Source organism: Hydra viridissima, unplaced genomic scaffold (genome assembly GCF_058129835.1).
Source record: "Hydra viridissima isolate aposymbiotic clone 2 unplaced genomic scaffold, HvirCarnegie_v1 scaffold_7, whole genome shotgun sequence".
Taxonomy (NCBI): Eukaryota; Metazoa; Cnidaria; class Hydrozoa; order Anthoathecata; family Hydridae; genus Hydra; species Hydra viridissima.
In genome coordinates, this window is record NW_028324306.1 from 1,155,719 (window position 1) to 1,177,414 (window position 21,696).

At 29.3% G+C, this 21,696-nt stretch overlaps 1 protein-coding gene across 2 annotated transcripts in view; it reads right to left on the reverse strand.

The window, feature by feature from the left end:
- LOC145184301 (protein sidekick-1-like) overlaps positions 1–21,696 on the reverse strand; it is a 34,846-nt gene that overhangs the window by 9,566 nt on the left and 3,584 nt on the right. For both annotated transcript variants that reach the window (XM_090092165.1, XM_090092164.1), the window contains 20 exons: positions 21,409–21,678; positions 21,016–21,152; positions 16,964–17,099; positions 16,604–16,882; positions 16,422–16,523; positions 15,431–15,625; positions 15,200–15,270; positions 12,005–12,236; positions 11,172–11,287; positions 9,195–9,393; positions 7,727–7,838; positions 4,329–4,504; positions 3,773–4,096; positions 3,506–3,576; positions 2,825–3,062; positions 2,453–2,568; positions 1,872–2,058; positions 1,494–1,787; positions 469–789; positions 320–390 (listed from right to left, as the gene is read on the reverse strand). In XM_090092165.1, the coding sequence (XP_089948291.1) occupies positions 320–390; positions 469–789; positions 1,494–1,787; positions 1,872–2,058; positions 2,453–2,568; positions 2,825–3,062; positions 3,506–3,576; positions 3,773–4,096; positions 4,329–4,504; positions 7,727–7,838; positions 9,195–9,393; positions 11,172–11,287; positions 12,005–12,236; positions 15,200–15,270; positions 15,431–15,625; positions 16,422–16,523; positions 16,604–16,882; positions 16,964–17,099; positions 21,016–21,152; positions 21,409–21,678 (3,647 nt within the window). The remainder of the gene's footprint in view (positions 1–319; positions 391–468; positions 790–1,493; positions 1,788–1,871; positions 2,059–2,452; positions 2,569–2,824; positions 3,063–3,505; positions 3,577–3,772; positions 4,097–4,328; positions 4,505–7,726; positions 7,839–9,194; positions 9,394–11,171; positions 11,288–12,004; positions 12,237–15,199; positions 15,271–15,430; positions 15,626–16,421; positions 16,524–16,603; positions 16,883–16,963; positions 17,100–21,015; positions 21,153–21,408; positions 21,679–21,696) is intronic.

Sequence of the window (21,696 nt, forward strand, 5' to 3'; positions counted from 1 at the left end):
ATAAAATAAAAATTCCCGTGGAAAAATACCAAACTTGTATGAAAGCATACCAAGAGGAATTAAAGCTGTAATTGCTACCAATGGCAGACCAGTGTCCTGTTAAAATTAATTTTTTAAAAACTTTTCAGCATTTCTTATTACTTTGTCCAACCGCTGTATACAATCATAGAATATCCAACAAAAAAGAAAATAAAATCACTTCCCATACTCTATACAATGAAAATAACAGTTTATTAAGAAACTTTAGGAAAAAAAAAAAAGAGCTTCTCAACTAAGCAACTGCAGCATTTAACTGAATTATCGTAGAAATCATGATTACCTCCCATATTAGGTCAATAGATGTTGGTGTCTTCCCTATTACACGAACTTTAGTAGGACCACCAGGTGTATCTATAAAAAGTAAGGACTGTCATGCAAAACTGAGTAGTAAAAACTTCAGTTAAAACAGTGGTTAAAGAAAACACTTACCAGGATTTGGTGTATTGACTTGTTTTGAAACATCACTCCAAGGACTATCACCTACATCATTGATGGCTTTTACGCGAAATTGGTAAGAACTTGCTGGAGTTAATTTGTCAACATCAACATTAAAGATAGATGCTGGTAAATTTATGGTTGGTGGTATTCCAAACTGAAATGTCTTCCAAGTGCCAGAATCTTTCATGTATTGAAGATTGTAGGTCCTTATGGGTGAGTTTCCATCAAATCGTGGCTGCCAACTGACTGTAACTGATTCTGTACGCACATCAGATTGTGGTATATAAAGTATAACAGGGCTGTCAGGACTAACTAAGATAAAAGAAAAAAAATTTTCTCAAGAGAAAAATTATCAACAAAACAAAAAATTTGTTTCTTTTGGCTATGATTATATACGGCTGTGATTAAAGGCAAAAGGAGGACATAGTAGATATTAAGAGTTTTTTATGAAGTTTGACATTAAATAGTTTGTTATTGTTCCATATTTTTGTGTAAAATACATGTGTTTTAATAAGTTTATAATATAGAACTACAAACTTAAATATTAGAGAAGAATTCTCCGGGATTTTTTGAAAAAATGTAAGTGGTCTAAAACATATTCACAGTACAAACGAAAACTCATCACCAAAAAAAAACTAAAATGAAAACCCATCACCAAAAAAAAAACAACTAAAAAGACGATTTATTTTGTTCAAATCGATAACAACTATTGCTAACAACTAAACAACTAACAACAATATATTAAAAAAATATAATAAAATACAAACAATACAACATGTATATACGTTTTTGTTTCTTATCACTTTTTATTAAACTTATTATTATTGACATCTATTTTGTTAATAGTAATGAGAAATTTAATAAAAATAAATAAAAAATTTTATTCAAATATCAGATAAATAATTAAAAGTTTAAATTGTCCTAAAGTTTAAATTATTGTCTTTAACTTTTATAAACTAGTTTTCTTTAAAAAATAAAATGAATATTCACATATTATAAGTATATAAAAACCTTACATCGCTCTGCTGTAATAAGCACTTTTTCAACAGCAGGTTCACCCCACCCAACTGCAGTTCTTGCTTTGATTTCAAAAGTATAGTATGAATTGTAAATGAGTCCAGCAATCCGAGCTGTTCTTGGTGCCTCTTGTTGGTCATTTTTATATACTACCCATTTATCTTCTTTAATTTGGCGATATCTCACATCATAAGCAAGAATAATACCATTAGGACACAAAGGTTCTTCCCATGTTAATTGTGCAAAGTTGTAAGTAACCACTGGAAATCTGACATCACGTGGCTTACCAGGAACTACATATATCACATATTTAACAACAACAATTAGAATACCTTCTTATAAATAGTGCTTAGAAACTGAATGAAAATAGCTCTCACCCCCCTCTAGTGTTCGCACAGTAACAGGACTTCCTTTGAAATTTCCCCCAACTTTAGTATATGCCATTAACTGAAACTCATAATCAACAAACCCTATTAACTTATCAATAGTACCACTGAGAGTGAGGTTACCCGGAAAATCTTTAAAAAGTTCTGTCTCAGGTTGTTTTTTAAGCATGTAAAATACCTAGAAAAAAAAAAAGTTAATTTAAATACAAACCAAATACAAAAACAAAATACAAAAAACAAAATGAAAAAAGTTTCAACTAAGTCCTTAATAAACCAAGAGTTATTTACATTTTTAATATTACAAATATGCCTTTAAAATTTCAAAATTTTAGAATTGCTTTACTACTATATATGTTTTCTCTTTATTACTAAATAGAATATGAAATTCATTTTTCAAAATTTCAAAATTTTGATATTTTAAGGATATAATAATTGTGGATATTTCAGGATATGATAATTCTTTCATTTGATAAGTGATTTAAATTATTTCTACAAAATGCTTATTAAAGGCTTAAAGATTTACAATTATAGGTCTTTTTAATAAATTTATTGTCTAATTTTACAATACTTACTTTATACCCAAGTATATTTCCATTCCTTTGATATAGAGGGACAGGTTCCCATGTTAATTGTACAGTTGAAGAACTAATTGCTTTTGCAACAACATTACCAGGTGCTCCAGCAGGATCTAAAATCCTATCTCAACTTACAAATTAACATCAAAATTCATAAAGTTTAGAAACTATTAGCAAAAACAATGCTAAAAATTCTGCTGATAAAATACAGTTCCAAAAAAAGTATTTAAAGAAAATATAGAGGTTTAAAACAGCATGCTTTTAAAACAGCACATTTATTACTTTACTAATTTACAAACAGCTTGTTTTAAAAGAAGCACAAACTAAAAAATACCAAATTTTAAAAGCAGCACATTTTAAAGAACTTACAGTCTTCTGAAGTCATAAAAAAGACTGGAGTACTCCATGGTCCAAACCCTTTATCATTAAAAAGACGTATTGTGATATTGTACATAAGAAACTTCTGCAGCCCTTTAGCAATGTAGGATCTAGCTTGAGTGTCGTAATATTCAATTACTGGAAATTGTATTTCAGGCTCTATGAATTTTGGTTTGATGATAAACTGATACTTAATTGAGCCACTGTTCCACGATTCAGCTTCAGGTGGCTTTAAATAATTAAAAAGGTTTTAAAACAAAAAAAAGCTTAAAAATTCAATTTGAAATTGAATGAAATAATATTTATTTTTTGTTTATTTTTTCATGGTTAGTGTTTAAAGTTGAGTTTCATAAAGTTGAAAATTAAGAGAAGTTTACATAAAAAATTTTCATTTAGGTACAAATTGGTTTTGTGATGGTCAACATTTTCTCAACAAAATGTTAACAAAACTAGTTTATTTAACAAATAGGACCAAAGTTAAATACCTAGAAAGTTGTAAGAGGCAAAAATGCTTTGACCACTTGTGTCAGTATTTATTACTTTAATTTAATTATTTTACATATGACCATATTGTAAAATAATTAAAGTAATTAAAGAAATTAACATTAACTAAATACAATAATGTTTTAAATGATGTATTAGATAACTATAAACTAAATTGAAGACGCTTACATCCCACTCAATTAAAAGTGTTTGCCTTTCAGGGGCAGATGCCCATACTTTGGTTGGAGGCTTAGATGGAACTATATTAAAAAAAACAAACAAACCAAGAATGGTAGTTTAAAACTTTCCCAGAAAAAAAACCTATATTTATTTTCATTTTACAAAAAAGAAAAAAAAAAAATCATGAATATTTTCTAATTATAGATGGGTGCATTCAAAAATAAAATTTTAAAAAAGTGTGTAATGTATACATATCTAAACAGTTGTACAACTTACCACCTTCACTGGTTGTAATATCAGGAGATACATCACTATAAGCAGATGGCCCAACAATATTGAACCCCTGCATACGAAAACGATAAGTTGTACTGGGTTTAAGTCCTGGTATATTTGCAGGATTTTCAAGAATTTTTGTCAAATTACGTATTAAACGCCAAACAGGAGGAGAACTTGGATTGATATGATAAGCTGTGTCATTGTTATATTCAATCAAGTAGTATAAAAAAACAGCTCGACCACTGTCTCCAGGGGTCCATCCTAGTGATATGTTGTTTCCCCATATTCCATATGCTTTTAAATTTGAAGGAGCACTTGGTAGTGCTTAAAATTAAACAAATGAAAATTTACTTAATTACAACAGTTATGAGAGAAGAACTTGTTAGTTTTATTAAAAATATAAAAACTTAAAATTTTATTTAAACTTTTCTTCTACAATCAGGAAGAAATATATTTTTATATTATAAGGATATTACATATTTTTATACTATAAAGAAGAAACACTTTATTTTCTGTTCCTTAGAGAGAAAATAAAACAAGTACATCTTCCACACACCAGGTAATTCTATGGTTTCAACTGATGCGCTAACAAAACTTCCAATTCCTTGTGAGGTAAAAGCAGCAACGCTCACTTCATACCTTGTACGTGGAAGTAAAGGTCTTACAACTGCACCAAGTGCAATCGGCAGCTCATCAAATTCTGACCATTGTCCAAAGCCATACATTCGATACCTTTAAAAATTGAATTAATTTTTATAAGTTACCAAAAATCATTAAATCATTTCTAAGTTTTCTTATCAATGTCAATATAAAAAAAGCAATCATTTTAAGTCTCTTAACTTTGTACAAGGTGTGAAAACTTTGTACAAAGTTTTGATGCCGTTATCGCGACGTTATAACAACATCGTAATAAGTCGGTTGACATCGCCGATGAAAACCCAAAATGTAATGCTTAAGTTAAAAAGAAAATGAAGACTTCAGTGCTAAAGTTACTTAAAGGGTGCGTAAAAAGTCATAAGAAATTTTGTTTCAAATGCTCTTTTTTTTTTAAGCTTACAAAAAATGGAGAGCAGTGGGTTCCACCACCGCTAACCATTTTTTTTTTTTTTAAATGTTTTGTTCAACTACTCTAAATGTAAAAATGATCATTTTAAAAAAAAACTATTAAAAAGCTAATTTCCACAAGTATGAAGCCTGCAGATGTTGCAAATGTTTTAAGCAGTAGTTCAGCACATGTTTACATGCTGAAAAACAAGTTAGATGACAAATGTAGACCTCAGAAGCACCCTGGAGGATGCCCATGAACTACTTGAACTCCTGTTTTGATTAAAAGTATCAATTCAATAATAAAAAATGACCAGGAAAGCAGAAGTGAGGGTATCATCAGGAAAATCATCAAAAATAACCTTAAAGTAAAGTTAAGGGTAAGAACAAGACATCACCTGATTACAGACTCAATAAAATTTCAAGATTGCAAATATCAAAAACTTTTCAACCTGTTCATAACAGTGAAGAATAAGGTTCCTGACAATACTGCCAAAAAAGTTCAAAAGTTGCTATCAACAAATATGCATGGATTCTGGTCAAAAGAAAAGTGGCCTCCAAGCAGTCCTAACTTGAATCCCTTAGACTGTACCATATAGGACAAAATTGAGTCTAAGGTTTGTGCCATCTCTCATCCAAATTTTAAATCTCTGAAAGTTGCTATAAAGAAGCATTAGTCTAAAATGAAAGAGTCCTACATCAAAAAAATGTACTTTAGGTTCAGAAACTGCTTGGAGGCAAGAATTGCTGTCTAAGGTGGGCATATTAAATGATTGTCTTACTAAAGGATAAATAAAAATATTTTATTTATAAAAATTTTCCTTTTTATCATGTTTTAGAACAATAAAAAACTTGATTTTATAAAAGCCAAATATTTTTTTTATGAGCTTCTGCACACCCTGTAAGTCACAAAATACCTATTGAGATAATGAAAATTCAAACTAACACTGAAACCAGGCAGGTAAAACCATTTCAATTGAGTTGTTTGCTTTTGTATAAGTGGGTCTAATAAATATATATGGGCATATTTTAGCTATAAAGCCAAGAATTGTATAAAGGCTAGTTTATTTTTAGACTTAAGTATTTTTTGTCTTCATTCAGTACTTAGGTACTTTTTGCACCAAAATTCATCACTGGACTGAAGCAATTTTTCAATAACATCTTTCTTTTTGGGCATATCTGTAGCAGTTGGTTTTTTCTTTTAAATAATGTGGTTACTAGCATCATATTTGATATTCTTTAACTTTTTAAATCTAAATTAGTGTTGCAAAACAAAACACTGAATTCTTAATAACTTTATTCATATTCTGAATACAAATATAAAAAAACAACTTTTCAACAACCCCAGTGTCACTACTACCCTCAGGGTCTTTCCCTTTGATGTAATCATAAAATGTGGCTTCAACTTGCATATTTACATGATTTATAAGTTTTCTTATGTCATTAGCTTTCAGTCTTTACAGACAGGAAATTAACGTATGTCTTATTTTGCTTGATATATAAAATGGTAGACAGTTTCTTCCCCATTTCAATGTAGGCACTAAATCTGAAAAGTCATATATCATCATATTTCTGGTGAGGGGTTCCTTGATTCTTTCAGACTTAGCCCCCTCTGAATTCACCGATGCCAGTGATGGGTTTTAAGAGGGGATCAAATGCTTTTTTTAAAGTCAAGGATTTTAATAACAGGAGTCCTGTCTTCCATCATGGTGTGTGTACACAACATCAAAAGGGCTATATAGATCTGTCCCCTTAACAAGGCAAACTCACTGCAAAGAGAGAATGCTGTCGTATGGCATTCAGCAATGCATTTTATCTATAGTCATTACAAAATATGAAAAGCTATTCTTTATCTCTCATCTTCAACAAATTTTACCAAACATTTGCAACAACTTTCCACAACGAAAGGTTCATTTAATGGCCTTAACTTGTTACCATAAGATGTGTGGCCTTCTCTTGAAAAGATATAGTTTTTGTTATTATTAATTTTATAATTTTGAATTTAGTAATAAAAAATGTTAATAAAAAAAATATTAACAAATAATAAAGACAAAACTGCAATATGTAAAATCAAAATAATAATAATCATAAGTTAGGATAACTGTTATATGTTTTTTGATTAAACTTAATACTTTTACTAGATCTAATTTAATACTTAAATAATTTTAAAAAGAACTATAGACCTAATACTAATTAAGTAGCAAGATCTAAACAAGGCAAAAGTGCAATATTGTAATATAAAATCATGATACTAATAATCATGATGAGTTAGGATAATACTAAGTAACAAGATTTAAACATTAATTAAAAAATATATAAGATTATTACTAGCAGTCTAATAGTAGCCTAACAGTAACTGCCTAAATATCCTAGATCTAAAAGGTACTAATGATGTAGAAGATCTGTCGATGTAGAATAATGAAGAATGAATGATGTAGAAGATTTCTTTCTGATTGGACTTGTAGAAAACCTAGGTCTTTTTTTTTTTTTTTTTTTTAATTTAAATACAATAGCTTAAAACTAAAATTATAAATGAAACTAATTGTTTACCTCTAATTTTAGCATATTTGATTTGATTTCTTCTCCGTTTTGATTGATCAAATAGAGTAAAATGATTGGATTAGTGAATTTAAGAATTTTTAGCAATGAAACACAGGACTTAATTACATTTTGTTCACATAAGTTGGTGTTTCTATTTTTTGCCTTGCTTAGAAAGGGGACTTAGGTATGTAATTAAGCTTCCATATTTATACAGAAAAGTAATAATGCCTGTTTGGTTTGATTTTAACCAAAATGTGGCTTCAGTACTTTTAGCACTAAGGTCTTCAATTAAATCCAACATTTTTTTTTAAGGGGGCAAAAAATAATAAAAACAAATGTAAGAAATGATAATCATTAATAAACCCAGACTTGATCTTATATCCTTTGAGTTCGCCAGCTGACTCTTTAGGCAGCTTCCAGCTAACAGTGAAAGCATCAGAATAAATCCCTGACACCATGAGATCACGAACAGCATCTGGCACTAAAATTTAAAATAATCTATAATTAAGTAACATTTTCATAAGCTTGATTACTAATTTTTTGTGGCTAAAAATCTATTTATATCTATAAAGAAAATCCTTTTAAAGATAACAAGAGCTATTTTTGGACCTTTTAAGAGCGCTAACTAAGAAATTATTTAAATTTTTTTCCTCTTCATGTCAAATTCATGATTTTTTTGTTGAAAGTATGTAAAGAAAAAAAAACAGGTCGAGTAAATCGGTTTACTTATATTTCAACCTTGAAAGACTGCCTTTTGTCATCAACTGCAAAATTTTATGGAAGTGGGCAAATAAATTTTTTAAAAAGATGGAGCTTCGACACACACTGTGATTCTGTAAAAAAAAAAGGCTCACAAAAAAAAGGATAAACTTGATACCCTGCCAGATCATCAGATCTCAATCCAATTGAAAACATTTTTGGGGTTGGATGGATGTTCAAATGATCAAAAGTAAAATAGCCTGCGTGAAGCATTTAAATTTAAGCTTGTGGAAGTGGAAGTCTAAAACTTAGTACCAATTGAAATTTGCATGAAGCTAATCAAGCCAATGCAAAATAGAATGAGATCTGCTAGTGGTGACATTGATCGAGATGCTTTTGCTTAAAAGCAAATGGAGGATATTTTCATTACTAATTTTCTTTTTTTATCTTTAAAAACATTTAGTGCGCTTAAATTTATTTGTTATTTCTTTTATTTGGGATATTGCACCAGATTATCATTATAATCATTATTGTTGTATTTCTAAATTTTTTTTTGCCTTAGTTGTAAACATATCTTCTAAATAAAGAATTAAGAAAAAGTTAAAGAACTTTTAGTTTTTTATTTCATCTATCTATACCATATGTAAAAATTTGTCCTATTTTTTTTTTCATATTATTGCTTCAAAAAAAAAAAAAAAACACTAGGTGAAGCCAGACTTTTAACTTAACAAAAAAAGTATTTTTAAATACACAAAAATTACTTACTGAGCCCCTCATGGTAAGAGAAAAAATGTAGAAAACAAATTAAAATGAACTTTATTTTTTAAGTGTTGATGTCCTAAGGGTGTATTATATTAAGGGTGTCCTAAGGGTGTAATATATTAAGGGTGGTGAACTATACTGATTATGATTGTTTAGTTTTTTTTTTGTTTTTTTTTTTTGCATTTTTCAGGCCTTGACAGCTCTAATCAAGCTACTTAAATTGTCTTGGATGAACAATTGGAGTGACTCACTTTCATAATTACTATTACTGAAGCATATATTTGTATGTATTAATGAAACATCATATGTTTGGTCCACTGGCTGGCTTTTCAGACCAAGTTTTCATTACAGACCTTTATAGAAAAAAAAGACATACCTCCTTCACTTGTTTTAAACTGCACTGCTGAACTACCAGGGCTTGAGCCACCTGATGTGGCAACAGCAACAGCCAAAGTGTACTCAGTATTGGGTTTCAGATTTGGCAAGATAAAAGTTTGTTGGTATAAAGAAGACGGATCGTATGTTGTTTGATATTCTTGTAGGTCTTGCGGACGTCCAGGAGGCCAAGTTCTAGCCTAAAGTCAATAGTAAAACAAAAAAGGTGCGAAAAAGATTTTTAAAAGTAAATTTTACAATTTTTTTTAAAAAAATATTTGATTTGTGTAATTGTTTTCTCCATATTTAACCTTTTTATTATAACACTAATAAATTTATAAGAAGCAATATAACAACTATTTGGTCTAGGAACTAATTCATGCGCTTTTTAATTGAAAATTGAAGGTTTATTTCAAAAACTAAATGGATGAATACATTAATGAAAATAGTGTCCATCGCTAGCCACTACTTTTGCCCATCTTTCCGGCAATTTACAAATTCCGTGTCGAAAAAATGCTTCATCCTTAGAAGTGATCCAATCAGAGACCCATTTTTCGATATTTTCTGAAGAAGTGAAGCGCTGTCCAATCAAATTGTTATTCATGCAATCGAACAAGTAGTAGTCAGAAGGAGCAATGTCCGGAGAATACGGGGAGTGGGGTAACACTTCCCATCCAACATTTTCCAAATAGTTTTTGACAGGTTTTGCGACATGTGGTCAATTGTTATCATGCTGAAAAATGAGTTTATCATGTCTGTTACCCCAATCTGGTCATTTTATGACCAGAGCTTGCTTCAAATGCATTAATTGTCGTCGATAACATTCTTCATTAATAGTTTCACAGGTGTCAGAAGCTCATGGTACACCACACCTTTCGTATCCCACCATATACACAGCATAACCTTTGCACAGTGAATTTTCCGTTTGGGTTGAGATAGACCTGGTTCACCTGGCTTTACCCAGGCCTTTTTTCGTTTAGGATTCTTGTAATAAATCCATTTCTCATCACCAGTAACGATTCGATGCAAAAATCCCTTTCTTTTCTGTCTTTCAAGCAGCAATTCACAAATGGTCTTTCTTCTTTCCACGTCTCTGTCTTTCAATTCATGTGGAACCCAGTGAGACATTTTTTGAATCATACCCATGGCTTTGAGGCGTCTGGAAACTGTTGATTGTTCAACTCCTAACAATTTTGTAAGGCCCTCTTGCGTTTGACAAGAATCCTGATCAAGCAATGCTGCCAATTCTGCATCTTCAAATTTTTTCGGTTTGTCCTGGTCGCTCTTGGTCTTCCAAACAAAAATCACCACTTTTAAACCGTGCAAACCACTTCTGACACGTTCGCTCAGCTAGAGCATGGTCACCATAAACTTCAACCAAAATACGATGACTTTCGGTAGCACTTTTCTTCATGTTAAAGTAATGAAGAAGAATCCCCCGCAAAAACACTTTATCAGGAACAAAAATCGACATTATCAGTTAAATTAAAAATAGTGTTGTTTACGCTTAAATCAAATGATTTATAATGAAAATGATGCGCAATAACAGTGATCTTCGCACACATGCGTGGCTAAACGAAATGCTGAGACAATAAGCTAGTTTCGTAATCCCTTGTCAAACCGCACGAATTAATTCCTAGACCAAATAATAAACACTAATAAATTTATAAGAATATAATAACTAATATGTAGTTATTGAAAGATTATTTGTTTTTTATAAGCATAAACTTTATGTAAAAAGAACTTTTAAAAAAGTTTTAATCCAAAAAAAGAATTTTTAATTCAACATAAATATGTGCATTATCTACCTACTACAGATATATACTGAGTTGCAAATTACATTTGCATTTAAAAGCACATGATCAATAGAGACATACTTCTTTTTAAAAAAAAAAAAAAAAAATTTATTGTTTCCAAAAAAAAACTTTCCAAAAAACATCTGATTTGCTACTCATTACAGCTAGTAAAATCATCTTACATATATCACAGTCAATTGTCCATTCCATAGCTGCTGAGGAGGTGATGTAAAACTAACAGAAATGCTTGTAGCAGTTAATACAGATACTGAAACATTGGTAGGAGGAGCAGATGGAACTAAATACAAAAAAGTGCTGAAAAAACTTGCAATAGAAATAAAATGTCTTAGTTTTGTAAGACATATTCTTATTAATCCACATTTATAATGAAAAATCATATTAAAAAAAAAACAAACAAAAAACGATTAGAGTATTAATTAAAATTACTAAACTAATGAATTCTCTAACACTTATAAAAACTTTTTTGATGCAAGCATAAATAACTGGATCTAAGTTTATCCTATAATGTATTTAGGCAGTAATATAAAATCAATTATTGTAAGCTTAAATTTTAATTCTTTAATTTAAAAATATTTAAAAACAAAAAGCTCTCCTTTTGTAAATCAAAAATTTTTTGATCAACTTCTTCATAAAACTTGCTCAAGAGATTTTGTTTTTTTAGATGAAAAAAAAAGGTTTGTACTGAAAGACAAGGATAAAGCTTTTTGCTTTCACAACAATGTTATATGATGAAAAAAGAAACAACATTGAAAATCTGAGGTTAAGGTTTTATTAATTATCAAACTCATGCTTTTGCTACTTTTTGCTACGTTGTGAAAGAGTATAATACTTTCTTCCAGGAAATAAAATTTTCAAAGATTTTGGTGACAACGCCTTTATCCGCTCACTCTATCAGTTGTAATGAGCAGCCTTAAAAACCTTCTGCTTGAGGGAGTTTGAGGAAGAAGATAAAAAATTTTCTGAAAAAATTGTGATATCAAATTTTATTCCTTACTTCCTTGCTGTGTATCAACACTCAGAACAGCACTCCATGGTCCTGTACCAGCTCTATTATAAGCGGCTACTTTAAGTTCATAGCGTGTAAATAATGGTAGACCAGACATCGTATAAGTTATTGAAGTGCTACCTTTGACATCTATGTTGGTAAAATCCATGCCATAACCTGCCAGTCTGTAACCAATATAAAAACCTAACAGTTCTCCATTATGGGATGTTGGTGGTGGAATCTTAAACAAAACATTTGAAATAAAATTAAGCAGTTTAAAGTCTTTTCACTAAAACACATTTTAGTTCAAATGTGTTTCTGTATTTACAATTAGACAGAAACTTTTACAGAGAACTGCAAGTAGAAAAAGTAACATTTTTTTTCCCCCATAAAGACCTCAACACTTAAAGACATTTATAAAGTAAGAAAAATGTACCAGTGCCAAAGGTTAAATATAAAAATTTTAACAGCGCTAGAAGATATAAAATTTTAACTTAAATTTAATACTTACAGTTGGATTTGGCTTTTACAAGAATTGTTTAACATGTTTAATTGACTTTAGGCATGTTGCATATCCGTTACAAAACTTTGAGTAGCAGTATTTTACTATAAACTTATGTTTTGGTAATTGAATTTGACCCATTGGATTTTATTTGACCAATACTCTTCCTGATATGATATAGCCAACCCTTTTATACTGAGTAATCAAGGCAAGCAGAAACACTGAAAATATAGTTTTGATATGTGGTTGTTTCATGTCTCACATGTGTAAATGTTCAATATTTTTTCTTTAGATTCATAGAATATAAATGATTATCTTTGTGATGAACTTTTATGATTAAAATGATTATCTATTTAATGGATTTTTGTTTAAAATGCCAATAACTTTTATTTGCAATCCAAACAAAATTGTATAGCACAAGTTTGACTTTAATTATAAAACTCTTTGAGAGGATTGCAGCAGAAAAGAAGACAATATAAAATCAACACTGTTAACACTGAATTTCTACAAATGTGATGTACCATACCTATGTTTCATCACATTGTACACTATGTACTTATGTAACATACCTATATTGCTTTCAACAATAAAATCATATTCAATAAATTATAGATTATTCAAGCTCATTTAAGATAACTTCATTACAGGTTTGGTAACTTCAAAAAGCATTAAACCAAAATCATGAGTTCCAAACTTGTACAAGCCCACTTTTTGATAGTATATGAGTTATGGTCATATATCTACTCATGTACTTCTATGATACGAGAAGAAAAATTCTTAAACCTCTAACTGTAAACCATTTTTTCAAACCAATTAGAATGTGAATACTACAAATCCATTAGCTTTATTTAGACTTGTACTGCTTTAATTCTCAAATTTGTTTTCTATTTATCTTTAATTTTTTTTCTATTTATATTTAATTTGTTTTCTATTTATCTTGAACATCACTCATAATACAATAACCTGATAGGAAAATGTGGAAATTTCATTTGAAAAGTAAAATAAAGAATATGGAAATAAAGAGTGGGATTCTGCCTAAAACTTAAATATTTAACAAAAGTTTAACCTAAAACTTCTTACTAGTTAAAGGAAAACATAAAATGTTAATTATTTGTAATATACAACTTTCTTTATTAAATGTTAACACAATAAACTAATAAAAACATCTTGTTTTTGTATCTGTTAATACTAAATATGTAAGTTTAATATCATTGAAAAAGTAATTACTGAAAAGTTTAAAAGCAAAAGTAACATTTAAAGAAAAAAAATAATTGTAAAATGATGATGAAATCTTGTATCAAGATTGAAATAAAATGATTTTAATTTCTTATTAACTTTTTTAAAATCTTGTTTAGTTCCAAAATTACATCATTTTCAAAATGGTTCTCTACATAGAGACTTTAGATTTTAGTAGATATAGGAAATATTGGTTTCTTTCAACCTTTTTTTTATAGAAAAAGTTGTAGCAATACAGAATCCATTTTTTTCAGAGTTACAAAAATAAGAAAAAAATGTTTTTTCTTGAAATCTATCTTGATGGAGTTGTGCTGTTTTGGAATGCAAAGCTTCAATTGCTATCATTGTAATCATTTCAGAAAACTTCTCTTTAAGTTGTTAAAAATGACTGATATTTTGAATGCCTAACTCTTGACATTAATGACTCAAACTGTAATCTAAATTTTCAAAAGATAAGTTAAAAGAGAGCAATTATTTAAAGATTATAAATTTTCAAAAGATAAGTTAAAAGAGAGCAATTATTTAAAGATTATAAATTTTCAAAAGATAAGTTAAAAGAGAGCAATTATTTAAAGATTATAAATTTTCAAAAGATAAGTTAAAAGAGAGCAATTATTTAAAGATTATAAATTTTCAAAAGATAAGTTAAAAGAGAGCAATTATTTAAAGATTATAGGAAGTCGTATGAAAAAAATTTAACATGTGTATTTGTTAAAGCCCAAATGAAAATTAAGCTTCAATTGCTGTTAGGGATTAATTCCTTATATTCTACGAGGATTTTTTGACCCAGAAATAATGATACAAAGAACGCAATACTGTAATACCTTTTCTGTTCATTATTCATTTAAAAGTAAGAACACTGAACTTCTTTGTTGTTGTGTTTTGTATAACATTAGAAAACAACAAGCCAAAAACAAACAAAAAACCTTATTTTTTTAGAAAAGAAACCTGAATATATATGGGTAAAACTCATGCAGTAGTTTGTAAACATCTGTTTGTGTACTATCCAATTGTAAAAAAATATCATTGCCATCTTTTTATCATAATTTTAAATATTTCAAAGGTCTGCATCTGAAAACTTTCAAACCCAAATAAAAATTAAGTACTAAACACAAAATTAATAAACCCTATGTATAATATATGGGTAAAACTCATGCAGTAGTTTGTAAGCATCTGTTTGTGTACTATCCAACTGTAAAAAAACATTGCCATCCTTTTATCATAACTTTTAATATTTCAAAGGTCTGCATCTGAAAACTTTTAAATAAAATCCATTTAAGTCACATCAACAAAATAGTGAATACCTATTCAAATGTAGCTAGAGTGCACAAGGAAGTCATAAGCACACTTGGTACAAGAATTGGGTATATTGAATAATTAAAAAATAACAAAGTAAGATTAGACAAAAAGTGTTTATACAATTCTTCTCTTTTCTCTCTACAAAAATACTTTAGAAAAAAAATTACCATCCAAACTAGAGTTACAGAATCTGTCCCAATTGATAATACACGAAACCCATCCGGAGCCATTGAAGGAGCTAAAAATAAAAGATAATAAAGATTTTTATAGAAGGAAAATATTATTTTATTTTTTTTCCATAGATATAATTGTGATTAATTACATTTTTAAATTTTCAAATTAGAAATTTAAAATTTTCAAATGTTGAAATTTTCAAAGATAAAAAAGTAATAAATAACCAAGAGCTTGAGTTTCAATCCAGTTTGTTGGTTCACTGTCTTGACTTTTGCCAAATTTATTCAATGCTGCTATTTTAAACCTGTACTTTGCTCCAGCAAGCAAGCCATTAACTGTGAATGAAGTATTTGTTGCTTGCGGTTGAGCAACAAGAAAGAAATTATCCATGGTAAAATTTTTCATGAATAATTGATATCCTAAAAAAAACATTACTTAATCAAGCAACATTCTTTTAACAATTAAGCTGTTCTTAATTTTATAAACTTAACTTTTATGTTAATTATTGTAGCGCCAATAATTGTTGCCATGGTTGACTATGTAAAGGATATAATGAAAGGATTGATGTAATTAAATAATTATCTTAAAACTCATTTTAGTTTAGTTTAGATACACTACAGACTTTGTTGATGAATTTTTATACTGTTTTTCAGGTAAAACAAAAAAATTTAAAAAGACATTTAACCCTTTCATGCGCTGGGTTGTTTTATAACAACAAATTTAACTAAACTTCCCCAATTCAAATGGTGCATTCTAACCAATTGAAAACAATATTATTTTAAAAATGAGAGTTGAAAAAGGCTGCAGAAAAGTCTACTTAAACATTTCATAGCACCACTGTCATTTTGTAGATGATTTTTTATGGGTTATATTAGTTATGAAAAAATAATTGGTGCATGAAAGGGTTAAATCATTATTAGGATTGATCTAAAGCCATTTTTGAACAAAGCAATTAGAATAAAAAAAAATTAAATATTAATTAAATTTTGTTTCTATATAAATGGCTGAAGAGTAACAAATTAAGAAAGTATTTCTTAAAGACCTTTAACCTTGAAGAAAATATATTTTAATTTGTTATGCTGTTTTTACTAGATAATCCACAGTAAGATAAATTTATATAAAACTATGATAGAAATATGTTTAAAATACATAAATAGAACAAGAGGATTAAACACAAAGAACTATATATTTATATGCAAAGTATAAAATTATTACCTGTTAATGGACTTCCTCCATCTGATGGTGCATCCCAAGCTATTTTAATAAAATAAGGTTGCGTTTCCAGAACACGAGGTGATGAGGGCATATATGGAACATCTACAATAACAAAATTAATAAGTCTGACAAGAAATCTAAAAAGAAAAATTCTTGAAATAGTTTTTCAAAAAATTACTTACTCACAAGCACCAATGATGTAAACACACTTAGGTTTCCTCCAAGAGAAAATACATGGCAAGAGAAGATAATACCAGTATCAATGTCTTGTGCTAACGTGATCATCAGACTACCATCATCTCTAACAACATAGCGTGAACCTTTAACTATTAGATTATTGGACCGCCACTCACGAGTGTAGTTTATATTTGGGTCATGCACCACAGTGCATGGAAGACGCACATCTGCTCCTCTGATAGCATAAGTTTCCAAGGAAGGCTGTTCAGTAATTCTTGTTGGAACTAAAAAAAAAAAAAAATTTAAAATTATATTGGAGCATTTTTATTTTAAAAAAAAAAACCATTTTATATATTTGATCTTACCCATAACAATAACTCTACAAGACTTCCTGGATGAACCAGCTAAATTATCAGCGACACATGTATAAACATTACCATTCGAATCAAGCTTGTTTATGATTAATGAACCATTTGGTAGAAATGCATAATTTGAGTTTGGCTAAAAAATTATTAGCAGAAAAAAAAAAGGTTTTAAAACACTTTCACACTTTTAGGGCAGGGTTAAAACATTTAATCAACATACTCACAGCCAATAATATGTTGAATACCTAGACTGCATTTAATACCTGTTCATTAGGTAACTTAATTAGAGCAAGTAGAGTGGTGAGCAATATGGGTAACTTTTAAGTATTTTTCTCAATTGGTTTTTTTACTTAATTAGAGCTTTTATAGTTAAAATATACATCATTTGAATTATAAACTAATAGATTAAGTGAAAACAAACGCAGTATTGAACAGATATTTTATTACTAAATATTTAGATTTTCTGTTTGATAGAAATTATTTGTGCTAATAATTATCAAATCTTAACTAGCAATAAAAACTGAGTTCATAAGGTTAACTTTTACTGATAAACTGATTTGTTACTGATTTATTTATTGATAAATATTTATGATACACTGATTTTTATCAGAGATAAGATTCGTTTTATGAAACATTCTTGCACTGTGAGTTATTACTGATAAATATCAGACTAATAATATATATAATACAGCCAATTGATGGTTGGATATGTTGATATAAAAAAGATAAAATTCTGAAGACTATCTAAGAATTGCATCTAATTTAGTCACTCACTGATATGATTAATTCCTGATTCAAGAATGCATAAACAAACATTTTATAAAACTATAACTTTAAGCAATTTTATCAAAGTTTAAAATTTATTTATAATAGAGACAAAATTGAATTGTTTTGCTAATGAATGCCTATCAGAGAAAACTCCATTTAAAATCCAGAATTTGAAAGAAAAAAAGTCGAGCAAAGATTGCTTTTTAGGAATGGTAACTGTCAATACTATTGAGAAAAAGTTGCCATTGTGGTTATCTGTGAAACCAAGATGTATTAAAAATATTAGGCATTAACCATATTGAAACATCAAAAAAAAAGTAGGATGCTTTCTTATTTGAGCCAAAATGACCAAATAGTTCAAAACAATATCTTTCTACAGCTATATGTGGGGGATAAAACAGTGGCTAGGTAAATTAAATAGTGGCTAGGTAATTTAAATACAGCATTGTAATAGCTGGTCTGTTTCATACCCAGAGCTAGGGCGCCCTTTTGAATTGAGAGATCACTCATTTTCACGAGTTACTCAGACACTCTTTCGACTGCCTTTTCTGTCATAGCTGAGTGAGGCCGGCCCGATCTCTCTCGATCATGAACGCTGCCTGTTTCACTGAACTTGTCAACCAATTTTAGAATTGCCAGCTTGGAGGGTGGCTGCATGCCAAGCTGTTTTCTCCACTCTGGTTGAACTTGCTTAGAACTCTCGAATTTGGCATAGAAAAGAACAACTTTAATTCTCTCTTCAAGAGATAGTTGGTAGCTCATTTTTTTTCTGAAACTAAATTTCCTAGAATCAAGCTTTAAAACATATATTAATATTTAAATGGATAAATTATTACAATGAGGAGAAATATTTAATCAAAGACATAAACTGACTTAAAACCCTGTATTGGTATATGTTTGCTGAAACTCATTTATTTGAATGGTAAACAATGCCAAAATGGTAATTTGTTATTTTGATAAGACCTAATCTTGCTACTATTTAATTTCCAAAAACCCAGGTATGATTGACAAGATTTTCTGTTTGGATGAGAGCCAGTTTACTTTGAATGGAGTTATAAATTGTCACAATAGCTGCTACTGGGGCTACTCTAACCCATATGAAATATTCCAGGTCGGCACATCTAAAGAAGGACTTATGGTGGTGTGGAATGACTTCAGGTGGACTTATTGGACCATACTTCTTCAATGGTTCTGTCACTGACCAGTCCTATCTGGAAATGTTTAAGAAAAATGTATGGCTATAAGTTAAACAGCGTTGTCTCTACTTTCAACAGGATGGAGCACCTTCCCACTATTCACTTTTAGTGAGAAAGTGGCTCAATCAGAAGTTCACTGGTCATTGAATCGACAGACAAGGCCCTATTAAGTGGCCTGCGCATTCTCCTGACCTAACTTCTTCAGACTTTTTCCTCTGGGGCTACTTAAAGGATATAGTATATAGGGACAAACCCTCTACACTTGCTGAGCTACGCAGCTAAATTGAGCAAGCCTGTGTGGAGCTATAGCCATTAATGTGCGAGAAAGTATGCAGAAGGGTATCTGATCGATTGAAACTCTGCATAACGGCAGAAGGAGCTCATTTCAAAATTTTTCTCTAATTGTATATACTATTGATTCTATTCTACTTTAAAATAAAATACATACAAACCAATTATCTTATTTCTTTATTTAACTATATTTCATCAACCAACTTTACGAACACCCTGTATGTTAGAATTGATGGCTAAATCACACAGTTTCCTTATAAAGGGCTAAGAAGTCCTACAGATGAATAAACAGCACCATATAAGAATTTTAGGTTTGTACTTGATATTGTTTGATGTTGCTTTATGTTTATTAGTGCAGAAGCTGTCATTTTCACCCAAGTAACAATTGGCTAAAATAAACTATTTTGATAAATCATCCAAAACAATCTCTCTGGTTTTGGAAAAATGGAGACTCTTTCCAACATAAACCATGTATTTTCTCTCTCTGTCAGCATACTTAGAAAATTTTGTTTTTAGATTTATAAAATATTGTAATTGTTAATGGTATTAAATTTTTTTTTTTTTTTTTTTTTTTTTTTAAATTGTATTGAGAAGTCTCAATATGGATACTTTTTATTTAGTTTCACCCTGTGTTTCATTCACTTAATATTTTTTTTTAAAAAAAGTTTTCTAATAGAATTGCTGTTTCAATATTTTCTACAATGAAAGCTTACAACTTTTAATTAATGAGGAAATTAAAAAATTACTATTTTGTTTCCATATAAATAAAAATATACCAAAATATATATTTTTTACTTTTTTAAATAAATAAATCATAAATTCTTTAATTTTGGAATTTTTTTCAATGAATCTGTCATCTAGCATTTGTCCAAAACAAGAATTAACAATGCTTTTCAAGAGCCTGAAAGTTTCAACAAAGCCCATAGCTTGATATGCGCAGGATTTTTTAAATCTAAAGTATGTCACCTTTCTCCAACAGGTAGCTACACTCAGCCCCTGCAAATTGACAACCATTAAATGGTTGCATGTGAGTGTTTAGCTTTGTAGACCACTCCTCTTGCTTCACTGTAGAAGATCCTTGAAAAGATTGTTAATAGACTCTCAACTTACTCTGGACTTAATCCCGCCAGTTTTGCTTTATCTAGAAAGATAAAGCAAAACTGGCGGAATCAAGTCCAGAGTAAGTTGAGAGTCTTCAGCCATGATCAAAGAAGCTGGATCTTGTTATTTAACTCCTTGGCTTTTTTTTGATCCTAAAGCAAAAACCTGCTGTTTTCAAATATCCAAATGTTCTTGAGACTCCTCTGGTAGAAAGATTTTTTAAGTCAATGTCATACCAACAGCAAGGGAGTTTGTTTGAATGTAATTGAATTGCACACAAAAGGTTGGCAAATTTAAGAACATAAGAGTTTTACCTAACCTTGTTTGTGTTGATCAAATCCAGCAATGCATTAATGTTCTTAGCTGTGTTAGGCATTTTTGAACATTAGATTGTGAAAAACAAAATAAAAGTTAATTGCTTACAACAGATTTGTAAACAGATTTGAAAACAAACTGGATAATCCATTTTTAAAATTAATAAATTAATAAAAAGGGCATGAGATAAGAAGGGTTAAAATTGTAAATGTAATAATCATGTAGCAATACATTTTTTATTGAAATTTGAATATTTATTCAACTGCAAGTGGATGGTATTTTTTGCTTCATTTATATCTTTCACTTATAAAAATATTTATATAGATATTAGTAATAATAAAATTGCAAGTTATAAAGTTACTAAAACAAAAAAACACTTACAAAATTGATGCGAGAACTATTTATGAGCCAGTAAATTTCAGGCTTTGGGGCCCCAATAACAACACATGGAATCTCAATATTAGTATCAAACCCAATATAGATATCATTGAAACTGCTTATAATAGTTGCACTGAAATCTTTAAAAAAATAAATTAAAAACAACATAAGTGAAGTATATCTAATTTTTTCTTTTAATAGTAAAAAAATTACGTACTTATGCATCAGATTACTTTTATATTTGTCTGATGAAAAAATAAAAGTTTAAGACTTCATTTAGCACCAACAAAGAAAAATCATTTTCAAAGATCAACTACCTACATCTTTATTATAACTAGCATAATGAGTACAATAGTAAATTAAAAAACTGTTGTTAAGAAACGAAATGCTGTTTACTTTGCACATCAACTCGAGCTTGAGCAAACTCAATTCTTTTTATATTACTTGCTGCGCATTGGTACAAACCATTATCTTCCCAATTCAATTTGTTTAAAAGTAAAGTGTTATTAGGAAGTATGACATGCTTGCCAACAACAGAGATGGGAATCCCATTTCGATACCATGTATGATTGATACTTGGAAAGCCTTGACCAACACAATTTAGTGATGTTTGGTTGTCTGTATATGCAGTAACATCTAAAGGCCTAACTAAATACTCAGGAATGCCTGCAACAAAATAAAAAT